Source organism: Canis lupus, chromosome 27, assembly GCF_011100685.1.
Source record: "Canis lupus familiaris isolate Mischka breed German Shepherd chromosome 27, alternate assembly UU_Cfam_GSD_1.0, whole genome shotgun sequence".
In the NCBI taxonomy this organism is placed as follows: Eukaryota; Metazoa; Chordata; class Mammalia; order Carnivora; family Canidae; genus Canis; species Canis lupus.
This window is the reverse complement of record NC_049248.1, coordinates 19568111-19581247: the sequence shown is the minus strand read 5'-3', so window position 1 is coordinate 19581247 and position 13137 is coordinate 19568111. Positions and strand designations below refer to the sequence as shown.

The following is a 13137-nucleotide window of genomic DNA, read 5'->3' as shown; positions in this document are numbered from 1 at the left end:
TTTCTCTAATCTCTGCAACAATGTATGATACACTTAGTCCTAATTTTGTGTATCAGTCTTTAAAGTGTCTGAAGAGAGTTATTATATCACCTCCATTTCCCTGCAGGGTAATTACCTTCACTTTTAAATTTTTTTTTATTTAAATTCAATTTAATTAACATATACTGTATTATTAGATTCAGGAGTAGAAGTTAGTGATTCATCAGTTGTATATAACACCCAGTGCTCATTATATCAAGTGCCCTCCTTAATGCCCATTACCCAGTTATCCCATCCCCCCATCTACCTCCCTTCCAGTGTCCTTTTATGCCACTGATCCCTGTCCTTTATCTATGCTCTACTACCTCTGGATTCCTCTTAAAAGAGTAGTTCACAATACTCAGTTTCATGTATAATCTGATCAGTGTACGGAATTATGGGGAAGATGAACGCATGCTTATATTTTGTGTTAGAGTTTTCAGTGATTTGACATAATGATGTCAAGTAAAATGCCTATTTTTAAAGTTTTTTTTCATATGCTGTTATTATTGACTATTAGGAGTAAATAATCTGATGTACAGTCATCCATATAAATTTAAATGAGCATCTATTATAATAAATTTATTTAAAAAATATGTCAATGGTCTTCCTAATGTCTACATCATTTCATTATTTCAACATCTTCTCCTGCCCCCACCTCCACCCCCTGCAATACTTGCAAATAATTTTTTCTTTGAATTTTGAGTTTTCTGATGTTAGTGTGAATATAAAGGACCAATCAGACTTCCACAGCTTTTGCGAATTTATGAGCAGCCTAAGTATGGATTAAGATAAATAGTTACCGGATGTGTGGGTGGCTCAGCAGTTGAGCACCTGCCTTTGACCCAGGGCATGATCCTGGAGTCCCGGGATCGAGTCCCACATTGGGCTACCTGCATGGAGCCTGCTTGTCTCTCTGCTATGTCTCTGCCTCTCTCTGTGTGTGTCTCTCATGAATAAATAAATAAAATCTTTAAAAAAAATTTAAAAAATAGTTACCTGTTCATAAAACTCATTGACAATACCCTCTGTCCACTGAAGATGGAGCTCTTTACATTTAGCTGGCCCATTTATATCAGCCAACTTTATACACATTTGGCAAACCAGTAGACGATCGTTTTCATTGGTCCAGTCTATTCCAACATCATCATTCACCTGTTTGAGGGGTAAGGGTAAAATATGTTTTGCCTCAATGAAAGGAAAATTTGAATAAAAGAATAAACAACATATTTATTATCTTCTTAACATGTAGAAATCAGAATACCAAGAAACTAGAAACTTCTTAGCTATTTAAAATGTTATTGGCTTGCATAATAGTAAAATAGCTCATCCGAAAAATAAAATTAAAAATGATAGGTAAAATTATTAATTATAGAACTGAAAATAAATGCTATTTAAAATTGATAATTACCAATTATCCATGAATAAATATAGCTACAAATGATAAGAAATTTTCTTAAGTTAACATTTAGATATTTATGTTTGATATATGAAATTTTGTTTCCCGGTTTTGACCTATCCGGCAGTAGCCAGATAATCTATGTTAGTATATACCATAGTGAGCAAATTAAATGAAACAAAAAACACAATGACAGTGAGAATTTTATTTCTCTGCAGCACAAACTATAATATATATGTAGACAGAACCTCAACTTCTTAGATTTCTAGATTGGGACCATTGCCCACATATCTGCTTCTGGTTAAACATTTCATTGCATTTCATTTTCACATTTGACATATAAGAGGTGAAAGCAGTAAGTTTTGTTCCACACTCTGATTCCATGACATCTTTCAATATGGTCATAAAATGAAGACTGGTACAAATCTAGTTACCTTGGCATTAAATTTGGCTACAAAATCAAAGTGTTTCTTCAGGTCAGTGGCCAAAATTGCTTCAATGACAAGGAAACGAAAATGCTTAAATTCCACATGGTCAAGGTTAACTAAGAAGTTGTACTCTGGCCGGGACATGAAAAGATTCCATGCAGCAGCTGCGTGATGATTCTCCAAAACTGAACGATCATTATAGAGCACCGCCTGGGCAAAAAAAGAAAAAACTTGAAGGGCTCAACTTTTAAATTAAAAAAAATCATAAAAATACATAACAGGTAAAGCTTTCAGGATCCTCTTTTATCATGGAACATACAAATGTAATCTTGTGACTGTTGGTTAAGAAAAATTCCATACTATAATTACACTGACTGTTGATTACTTTTCTTGGTTAAAATTTCCTTTTTTTGTAAGATGAAGTCCATTTCCCTGAAAGTTTATTCCAAACTCCTGCAAATGAGGGGTTTAGAGCTAGCTTTTAACAAACTTCTTTGCACAGGAATTTAACTATTAAAAAATGAAAATGTACGAAAATCCCTAGGAGGTAACTCAGTTACTTTCTGCATCTAGAGTAAGACTGATTCTTAAGCACATATAACTAATAAATATGAATGGACTCCCTGAGGAGCTTATCATTTATTTTTATTATTTTTTAAGATTTTATTTATTTATTAATGCAAGACATACACACAGAGAGAGAGAGAGGCAGAGACACAGGCAGAAGGAGAAGCAGACTCCATCCAGGGAGCCTGATGTGGAACTGGATCCCAGGACTCCAGGATCATGCCCTGGGCCGAAGGCAGGTGCTAGACCACTGAGACACCCAGGGATACCTGGAGCTTATAATTTAAAACATTCTCACCCTACAAGCAGCCATAGAAGATTTCACCCTTCAACTAGTAATTAAAGGTATATAATAAATATATACTTGCTTGGAATTCCCGAATAATGCTGAGGGATACCGCAAAAGAAGAGGAAGTTACCTAAACATCACTTGAAGACTAGTGTGGTAGATAGACAATACAGGAAAAAAAGAAAGAAGGATAAAAAAGAAAGACAAGGCACATGAAAATTTAAATTGAACTAAGTAAAAATGCACACAATGTGTAGGAAAATATGAATGATAAATAGTGCTGACAAAATGATTTGCCCATTTTTAGGGAAAATAATTCTGGTATATGAAGGTTATGCTGAAATAAAGTAGGCAGTCAGGGAAGAAAAAAATCAGGATATTTTTATTGCATACAGATTAGAAGAAAATTCTAGTCTCTACAACAGGTGGAAATGGATGAGAAATGGGTAAAAGACAAAAAATAAGAAAAAAAAGTATGAGATTTGACTTCTAGATCACTTAGAAAGAAAAACAGGATCTCAGAATACTTAGCAACACAGAACCAACTAATTAAATCAAGGAGAAACTTACTGAATTTCATTGTATAGATGGAGATCTGAGATACTCAGAGATTAATTTTTGACCTAAATTGAAGTATATAAGAAAATGGACTTCTTAAAAGTTATTGTTTTTGGAATACTATATTTAGGTAAAAAAAAATTCCCTCAAATGAATGAAATAAATTGATGCTTAAATCCTACTAACCAATAGAAATGTCATAAGAATCACAGTTGTTATGATGAATATACTTCAAAGGAATGGGATTTATATACAAAGACGACTTGCAAAATTAAAAGTTCAAGAAAGATCTGGTTCTTTAATAGTTTCAAAAGGCACTTTTGTATAGGTTGGATTTTCTTTGTTGAGAAGGTTCATTAATATGGATTCAACTAGTTTTTCTTCTTAAGAAGAAAACTGAGAAGGGATTCCCATGGGTAATAAAGTTGCATAGCTGCCATTAATATCCTGGAACAAACACGGTATCTTTTCAAAATTAGCTTGGTCTCTAAGAATTCTGCCCTAGGGCTAAATATAGTTTGGCTCATATTCATTTGGTCCCCATTATAAGTAAACTTAGAAAATTAATTTTCTTTGGAAAAATCTCTAAATAGAATTCTTTCTTCTAATCAAAATTGAAAGATTTACCTGAGGAGCACTAGTTGCAACCAGGAAAGCATTAGTCCTTCCTGGGTGATCATAATCATGCATGGCTGCAGCCACATATAGTGCCATTAACTCTAAAGCAGGGATATTTCCAGATAAACATCCGTATTTATCATCAGGTACATTATACATTTTTGAGAATACATATCCCATATGTCCATGTGTAAATCCACTGTCAGAATCTGAGAAGAGAAAATTAAATAGAAATTTTTAAAAGTATTAAACTGATACTATTTGTTTTGACCTCCTTTTTTAAAGAAATGCTTCCCCTCCCAACCTTCCCCACCAGTTAACAAGGGAGCACAGATGTACTTAATACGTACCTGAATCACTTGTTGATCCATGATCATTAATCACAGTTGAGTGGCCCGGAATAGGTTGTGTAGTAAGATACCAAACAGCATGTAAAACATCAGTGGCATGAATTCTGTTATGATCTGTAACCAATGCAAAGGAAAAGTCATTAATTTGTGAACTTTGGGGTCCAAGGACTAAGAGTGCCATCTACTGGATAAAGAGTTTAGTCTTAATATTTTAATACCCCAGTGAAAGGCAGCCAAACTTTCTAGGACAAATGCTCTTTGATTACTCTTCCATGACTCCATAATATTCATAGTTACCAGGGGTGGGGGGTGGGAAGCACACATAATGTTTATTATGCATGCAGATGTCTGAAGGGAAAAAAATCTGTCCAGAATCTACCAGAAACCTAACATCCATAGAAAGCTCACTATGGGGCAGCCCTGGTGGCGCAGTGGTTTAGTGCCGCCTGCAGCCAAAGGCGTGACCCTGGATTGAGTCCTATGTCAGGCTCTCTGCGTGGAGCCTGCTTCTCCCTCTGCCTGTGTCTCTGCCTCTCTCTCTCTCTGCATCTCCATGAAAAAATAAATAAAATCTTTAAAAAAAAAAAAAAGAAAGCTCACTATGTGCAATCACTGTGATATTTATCCTTATACTTATTTCCATGTCCCTGTATAAGATTATGCAGAGGACCAGAATAAAGAAAGACCCATGACATACTTCAACTAGGTCAGACCAATGGTCTATACCACTCAATATTTCATATCTGGTAATAACATGCAAATATATTCTGTGAATGAAACATAGTACTATTCTTTTGTATCCAACTCAAAACACTGGTAAAAAATAATAATTATATACATATATGTTAAATTCATAAAGCAGAATTGAAAACCACAATCAATGATGTTCTCTGATCTAAAAATTCTAATATGGCAATACAGCTCTAGGAAATATCTGAAGAGAAAAATAAAAACTTCCTTGCACATTAATGTAGGAGTTGGATCACTTAGAAGAGCAAAATCTATGGGAAAACCAAATCTTCTAGTTACAACATCATTATCATGGGAAGAGGGTCTATTTTATACATGCAGTTCAGCTTCTATTGAACTATGACTAAAGGCCTGGTGCGTTCTTGGCTCACCTTTTCCTGGTGCAATTCTTTCAAGCTTTTTTGTTTACTGGACTTCACAATATTTCATTGATTGCTATACTTAAGCATGCTAACTTTACATACTCTATTTCCAATAACCAACTACGTAATACAGTTTCTTCCAATATAGTAGATTACATCTCTGAATAATACTGAACAGAGAAAGAGAAAATAGAGAACAGTGATAATGATAATGGGAATTGGAGAGAACATCTGGTCTCTCTGGTCAGGGAAGAAAGAAAAAATATAAGATTTTTTTTAAAAAAGATTTTATTTGTTTATATGAGAAAGAGAGAGAGAGAGAGCACGAGTGGGGGCAGGGACGGGCAGAGGGAGCAGCAGACTCCCCACTGAGAGTGGAGCCGGATCAGGGCTCCTTCCCAGGATCCTTGAATCAAGACCCGAACTGAAGGCAGATGCTTAACCAACTGAGCCACCCAAGTGCCCCCCAAAAAACCAACATTTTTGGTGTTAGTGGCACACAGAAGGAAGGCAGGTGGATGCTGCTTATTTCCCTACACAGAAATATGCTTAAAAACTCCTCTTCTCATAGCCACAGTAGGCAACTGAGAGGGAGAAGGAATGGTATTAGAGCTATCTTTATTATGATCATCCCTCTTCCTTCATCTCTGCATTTTGGACAAACCCCCAACTCTTTTGATAGTTTTTCACCCATCTGGCAAGGCTCTGTCCTTCTGCCCCTCTGCCAACACACACACACTAACACATAACATGCCTCATCTCATTCCCATAGTCTACCCATCTCCCTTTTCTGTCTTAATACACTTGTTTTTTCAACTTTCTCCTTTTCCCTCAAGAACAGAGTTGAAGTGAGCTAGCAAGGAAGGAGGGCTGGAGTTAAATGTAAAATTTTTTGCCCTATAGATTTAGATTTTCAATTTAAATTCTGTCTATACTCCTTTGGAAATGTATTAAAGAGAAGTGACACTTTAAACACTTTTTGCCTTTGGAATATAGTAAATACTAAAATAGTTTTGCTTTTCTAGCTTGTCCCATGCCACCTCGGTGTCTAGTTTAAAAACTGATGGGCACATGACATATAGCTTAATTGAACTGAACTAAACACGGAATAAAATTATTCTCATCACTGCCACTCTCCTCATTTCTCCAACTTCAATAACAAGAATGATTGATTTTAGGAAGAATATATTTTAGAGATGAAAGTTTCTGAAAATAGAAGAAGCATTCTCAAAACTAACTTTGAATTAATGAATGAACAAGACCTGATGATTTATCTTCTTTACTTGCCAGTATGCCCAACTGAAAGGGACTGTGAATGACAATGAACATTATTTATTTCTCTGGGCAATTGGGTATCAATTATACCTTAATTTATCCTAATCTTTATTGAACAAATATATATTCGGTATCATATCTTTATCAGTGAATTGCCTATATTTATACCTCATCCCACTGCTATTCCATGAAATATCTACCTACCTACAAATGTGTCTATTTTTAAATCTAGATTCTTCAAATTTTAGTAAGGGTTCTGGGTAAAAATTTAAAGGTTGTTATATTTTCCTCTTCTCTTAAAAATTGTTAAAAGTGTGCTTAAAAGTATAATAAAATTTAGTTTCTACTATTTTAGGTCATTGTCATATTAAAGCTAATCCCATTTTGGGCTTTTTCATTTAGGTATGGGTTTATTTAGACACAGCTATTAGAAATATAGTTCTCTAGGAGTAGACATTAAAGTAAGGATACATACAACAAATTTTTGTATAAGATAACTATAATTGATGATAAACAAAGCTTTCAATAAATATCTAAATTAATCTGAATTTATAACACTACCACATGCAAAAATCACTATTTAAAAAGGGATCACCAGTCAAGCTAAAACTTTTCTGTGAGAAGATATAAATGAATTCCCTATACAAGAAAGTGTCTAGGGTTCCTAAGAGAGCAAGCAGGTTTATTATAACAAATTATTTTCACATGGAACGAAGAACCCACTATTTCAGAAAAAAAAATCTATTCGGTTGTAAAATAAGAAAATATAAAAATGAAGAATAAAATTTAAATCTGGAAACTTCTTTTTACACTTAAGTACTGATCAACTTTCCCTATGATTTTATGACATACTGCCTAGAGAAAAGTTAGTAGTTATTATATCAATTGGTACTTAATGGACTTGGCTATAGCTGATCATGTCACTGAAATACATTTGGAAATATAACAATTTGTAAATTTAGTCTGATGACTAGCTGTTGAAAAATCAGTAACACTTATGTGAATCACTGGCATCCAACCAGGGTGTGCCCTGGGAAAATGGTATTAAGAAAGCAAGGCTTGTTTGAGATTCTTTCAAAATACCCCTTTTTCACTTCTGTCAATTTCCTTGGCCCTACTGGCCAGAGTTTTCTTTTTTCTTTTTTTTAAGATTTTTATTTATTCATGAGAGACAGAGAGAGAGAGAGAGAGAGAGAGAGAGAGAGAGAGGCAGAGACACAGGCAGAGGGAGAAGCAGGCTCCATGCAGGAAGCCTGATGCGGGACTGGATCCAGGGTCTCCACGATCACACCCTGGGCTGAAGGTGGCGCTAAACCGCTGAGCCACCGGGGCTGCCCCAGACTTTTCCAAGAGACCCAGTACTCTTAAGCTCCTTTCTCCTCTACACCCACTGTCTTGTCTTATCTGCATTTTGGTCCCATATTCTCAACAAATCTCATTTGTAGATCCAATTCTTCATTCTTTTCTCCTATCACACACTATCAGCTGTGTATTTTCATTCTCATGTAGCATGTGGATGCCACTTTGAAAAACAATGTTAATAATGGATCACTGTACAACTCCTTTCTGGAAATATCTGTACTTTGCCCTTGAGGGAGATACACCTCCCCTAAGGTATATAAAAGCAAATTTATAACTTAAAACATGATTTGAACGACACATATTTAAGGCATGCTTCAATCAATGTATGACATCTGGCTACTTCTCTTGCTATGCATTTATTTTTTAAAAATACCCCATGATTTCTGCACATTTCCACAACTTCCCTTCCCTGCATTCCCTGATTTTTGCACATTTTCTTCAGTTCTATATATTTTTTAGCATGTATGGTGATTTTACTCTCATATTCAGATGATACCAGAAATGCTCCATATTCAAAATTTAACATCTCCTCTCTGTTCAAACTTTGCATTATTATAAATAAAATTATTCTCATAATATTTAAAGTTCATAAACTTGAAGACTTGGTTGTGTCTCTTCCTTTGGTCTTCACATTTATCTGATTTTTAAAATATTTCCAATAATTTCTTCACAATCACTTTAAGGTGCCTCTTTTGTTCCATTTTCCAAGATTAGACTATTATGCACCTGTCCCTCTACCCCAGCCAGGTTTTTCTTATATTGAAAACATGTCAAAAAAAAAAGAAAAGAAAAGAAAAAAGAAAACATGTCAAGAGTTCATGATTTAACTCTGCAGTCGCCAGAACAAAAGTTGAATTCACCCAATAAGAAGAGTATATTATAAAATGAGTAATAAATTTAACATTTCATTATTTATAAAGCACACACTTAAACTGGCTTACTACATGAAGGCACTATTATAACCCCTTTAGATTTATTACCACATTTTATCCTCATAACAATCCTATGAAGCTGATATTATGAGCCCCATTTTACAGATTAAGAAATGAGGCATGCAGAGGTGAAGTAAGACTATGGTCATTGACAGCAGAGAAGTGAAGGATCCAGGATTCTGAAACAGGCTATAACCTTGTAATCACTATACCATGTGGCCACATCCAGTGTTTACTATATGTAGTCCTCTGCTAGCTGCCAATGATTCAATAACCCATTACCCATTGCAAATTCGGCAAATTTGAAAAGCATTATTTCACAGATAACTTATACTTACAAGGAATTTCCCTGTATCCAATCTCCAAAGCATGAAAATAATTCATAAATTCTCTAACTGGAATTTTGAAAGCTTCGAAGAGACCCATGTCTTCAAAAAGTCTGTATGATACCTATAAAGAGAAAGACAAAGCTTTATAAAACATCCCTGTGTGTATTAGACACAAAAAAGAAAAAAAATTAAAACAAAAAATTCCTGGCCAGCAAGGACACACTTATTGGGAACAAGAAGTCAAGTGAGTATTGAAGAACTCTATGTGTCTAGACCCTATAGCCCCTGACCATAAGGGGTATTTAATCTGTTTTTAAAGATGGGGACATACAACCAAGAAAACAACCAACCTAAACAACAGTATACATTAGAGAAACATGTCAAGGCACTTAACTGTGTGTGATATCAATTACTAGAGAATCCTACTTATTAAAGCATTCATTGTATAGTGCATACTGTAAGCACTAACAAATGAGAGAAGCTTTAATTTGGATTAATTTTTTTTTAAATCTTTCCAGAAGATAAGGGATTTGGAGCTGTAACTTAGTGAAGGATAAGGGGAAAGAATGAGAGAGAGAAAAACGGTTACTTGGACTAAATACATAGAAAAAACTGATTTATTCTTATGCAGTATGAATAACAACATCTAAATTATTTCTTCCTTCCCTGTTTTCTCTTTCTCTTCCAAATATTTATTCTCCTTCCAATTGCATTCACAGCTCTACCGACCCAAATCCAGTGAATATCTACGTACGTAGCTGGTATATTTGACATGCAAATGATGGAGAAAAAAGTGATAAAGGCACCGAAGAAGGTAATGGGAAGGGGAATGGTTATTCACATGGCAGAACCGAGTGCAGCACCATTTCAAGTGGCCTTACTGCAAGTCACAAAGGCACAGTGTTGGTTAGAACTCAGGAGACTTTAAGAAAGAACTACTCGTCATTTTTTTTTAAAAGATTTTATTTATTTATTCATGAGAGACAGAGAGAGAGAAAGAGAGAAAGAGAGAGAGAGAGAGAGAGAGAGAGACTGAGACATAGGCAGAGGGAGAAGCAGGCTCCATGCAGGGAGCCCAACACGGGACTAGATCCCGGGTTCCCAGGATCAGGCCCTGGGCTGAAGGTGGCGCTAAACTGCTGAGGCACCTGGGCTGCCCTTGTCATTTTTGTTATCTGCATCTCTTCTTAAAGTTGTCTTGAAATATTTCTTCTCAATCTGTTGTATGCTGTTTCTTAGCTAAATTTCTATGTTTTGTTACTGACTTTAAATCTATTTAAATTCAATAATACTCCTTTAATTATGTACTCCGTGTTTATCATATATATCTATATATAAAACTATATGTCTATATGTTTGTCTACATATTATGCCTCTCTATATATAAAACTATAATGGAATTTCAATCTAAAATGAAACTGGAGGAGATGAAACAAAAAAATCTCATGCACGTGCCCTCAGAAAAACAAAATTCAAGGTCCGAGAGACTGATTTCCTATAAATGACCAATTTTTAGAAAAGCAGTAACATTGGAATTTTCTTAAATGGTATGGAGTTGATCAGGAGTTGCTTCGTATCAACCTAAGGAAGTTGTACTTATAGTTTCCAGAGGCATGAACAAGGAATAATCCAGGTTGGTCTGGTCTGGCAAAATAAGCTGACTCGAGCTTTGCTTGTATGACTACACTGGTTTTGTCTACTCAAGCAATTTCAAACCTGGTCTCCATTTGTTTTTGATTTTAATGGACTCTAACTGAACTACCCCTCTATACAATCCCTGCCTATAATACCCCAAACCCTCAGGAGACTCACTGTAGTGAGCGCAACTACAGTTTGCACAGCCTATATTGTACTTCCTCTGCTATTCCTGAATATACTCATCCTTCTGACAATTTTGAGCTTGCCTCAGTTTACCTATTTAGGCTGAATAACCAAAAAATTATTCATTCAGTATACATTTATTGAGTGCCCACTACATGCCAGATACTCTTCTGCATATGAGGCATATATGCAGATGAACAAAAACAAAGATCTCTTCCTTCAGGGAGCTCATTGTCTATTTAGCAGGGGAGGGCAGTAAACAACAGATATAATAAGTAAAGTATACACTATGATAGAAAGTAGTAAGTAGGGGCAGCCCAGGTGGCTCAGCAGTTTAGTGCCGCCTTCGGCCGAGGACCTGATCTTGTAGACCCAGGATTGAGTCCCACATCAGGCTCCCTGCATGGAACCTGCTTGTACCTCTGTCTGTGTCTCTGCCCCTCTCTCTCTCTCTCTCTCCACAGTCTCTTATGAGTAAATAAATAAAATCTTAAAAAAAAAAGAAAGTAGTAAGTAATATAGAAAAAGAAAAAGGAGAACAAGCATGGAGGACTGGATAGGGAAGCTACAGAATTTGCTTTTTTAGGTATGGTGGTTAGAGTAGGCATATCCAGGTGACATTTGGGCAAAGAAGTGAAGGAGACATAGACTGAGGTACATGGATATCTAAGAACAAAGTTTTCTATACAGGAAAAAAGGCCTGTGCAAAGGCCCTGTACTCAAGAAACAGCAAATAAGCCAGCATGGCTTTCAGAATGAATGAGGACAGGAGGAGAATTTAAGTTAGCAATGGCAAAGTGGAATGTGGCACCGTGTAATCTTGGGGTTTGATAGCCAGACTGATCATTTTAATATTTTTTCTCTGAGGTAGAGAGCCACTGACTGGAGGTAGTGACTGGAGCAGGGAAGTGACTTTATTTGACTTATTTTTTTCTTTTTTTAAGGTTTTATTTACTTGAAAGAGAGAGAAGGAGTCTGAGCAGGGGAGGGACAGAGTAAGAGGGAGAAGTAGACCCCCTACTGAGCATGGAGCGGATGCAGCACTCCATTCCAGAACCCTAGGATCATGACCTGAGCCACCCAGGCACCCCGTTTGACTTATATTTTAAAAGGATTACTGTAGTTAAGTTGGGAACAGATTCTATATTATGTACATTAACTTCTCAATGCTTTTCTTCACTCTGAATGGCAAGTACATTTAAATTTTGTCCTTTTTGTGCATAACATATAATGCCTATCTCCTCCCTTTAAAAATGCAACAGGGGCACCTGAGTGATTCGGTTGGTTAAGCATCAGATTCTTGATTTTTTCAGGTCATAATCTAAGAGTTGTGAGGTTGAGCCCAGCATTGGGCTTGTACTGGGCATGGAGTTTGCTTGAGATTCTTTCCTTTTCTCTTCTTCTCTCCCTCGCCCCACAAACCCCCCCCCCCCCCAAAGGCAACAGAAAGTGAAGTTTATGATTTCTGTAATATTTCAAGCTAGGTTTTCTTTTGTTGTTGTTGTTGTTGTTGTTGTTGTTATCTCCTATTTACTACTGCTTTGGTCTATATTTGAGTTTTTGTTTATAAATACCTAATGGATTTAACTATGCATGTTACTTCAGTGACTTGTCCAAGATCACACATCTGACAACATTATCAGAACCAGAATTCAAGCCAAGCCTTTTGGCTTCAGATTTTGTACTCTAAACTGCTGCAAATTGTACCACTAGTATTTGAAAAGCAATGTTGTTAGGATTGTAAATAACTAAGGTTTTCTTCTACTATTACCTTAAACACTTAAAAGAGTAAGACAACAGGATATTTTAGAGTATGATTTTAAAATAAGAGAATTTTCACCAACATGCTGTTAAAGAATCAACCACCAATAACTTAAACTCACAAAGATACCATTAATCTGGTAAATATTGGTAATTGGAAAAAGTAAGTACTATTTCCAAACTTGAACCATGTCCTTTTTTTTTTTTGAACCATGTCCTTTAAAATTTGTTAAAATAAACATGATAATCATCAAGAAGGCAGTCAGTATACTGAGACTGAAAAGTCATTTCCATTGCACATATGTCTCTTTAAAAATC

The 13137-nt window shown here is 35.6% G+C and overlaps 1 protein-coding gene across 2 annotated transcripts in view; it reads right to left on the bottom strand.

The window, feature by feature from the left end:
• The window catches only part of PDE3A (phosphodiesterase 3A), a 316383-nt gene that overhangs the window by 17501 nt on the left and 285745 nt on the right, over positions 1-13137 (bottom strand). For both annotated transcript variants that reach the window (XM_038576971.1, XM_038576972.1), the window contains exons 10-14: positions 9247-9358; positions 4228-4341; positions 3887-4086; positions 1852-2055; positions 1018-1173 (exon numbers count right to left, since the gene is read on the bottom strand). In XM_038576971.1, the coding sequence (XP_038432899.1) occupies positions 1018-1173; positions 1852-2055; positions 3887-4086; positions 4228-4341; positions 9247-9358 (786 nt within the window). The remainder of the gene's footprint in view (positions 1-1017; positions 1174-1851; positions 2056-3886; positions 4087-4227; positions 4342-9246; positions 9359-13137) is intronic.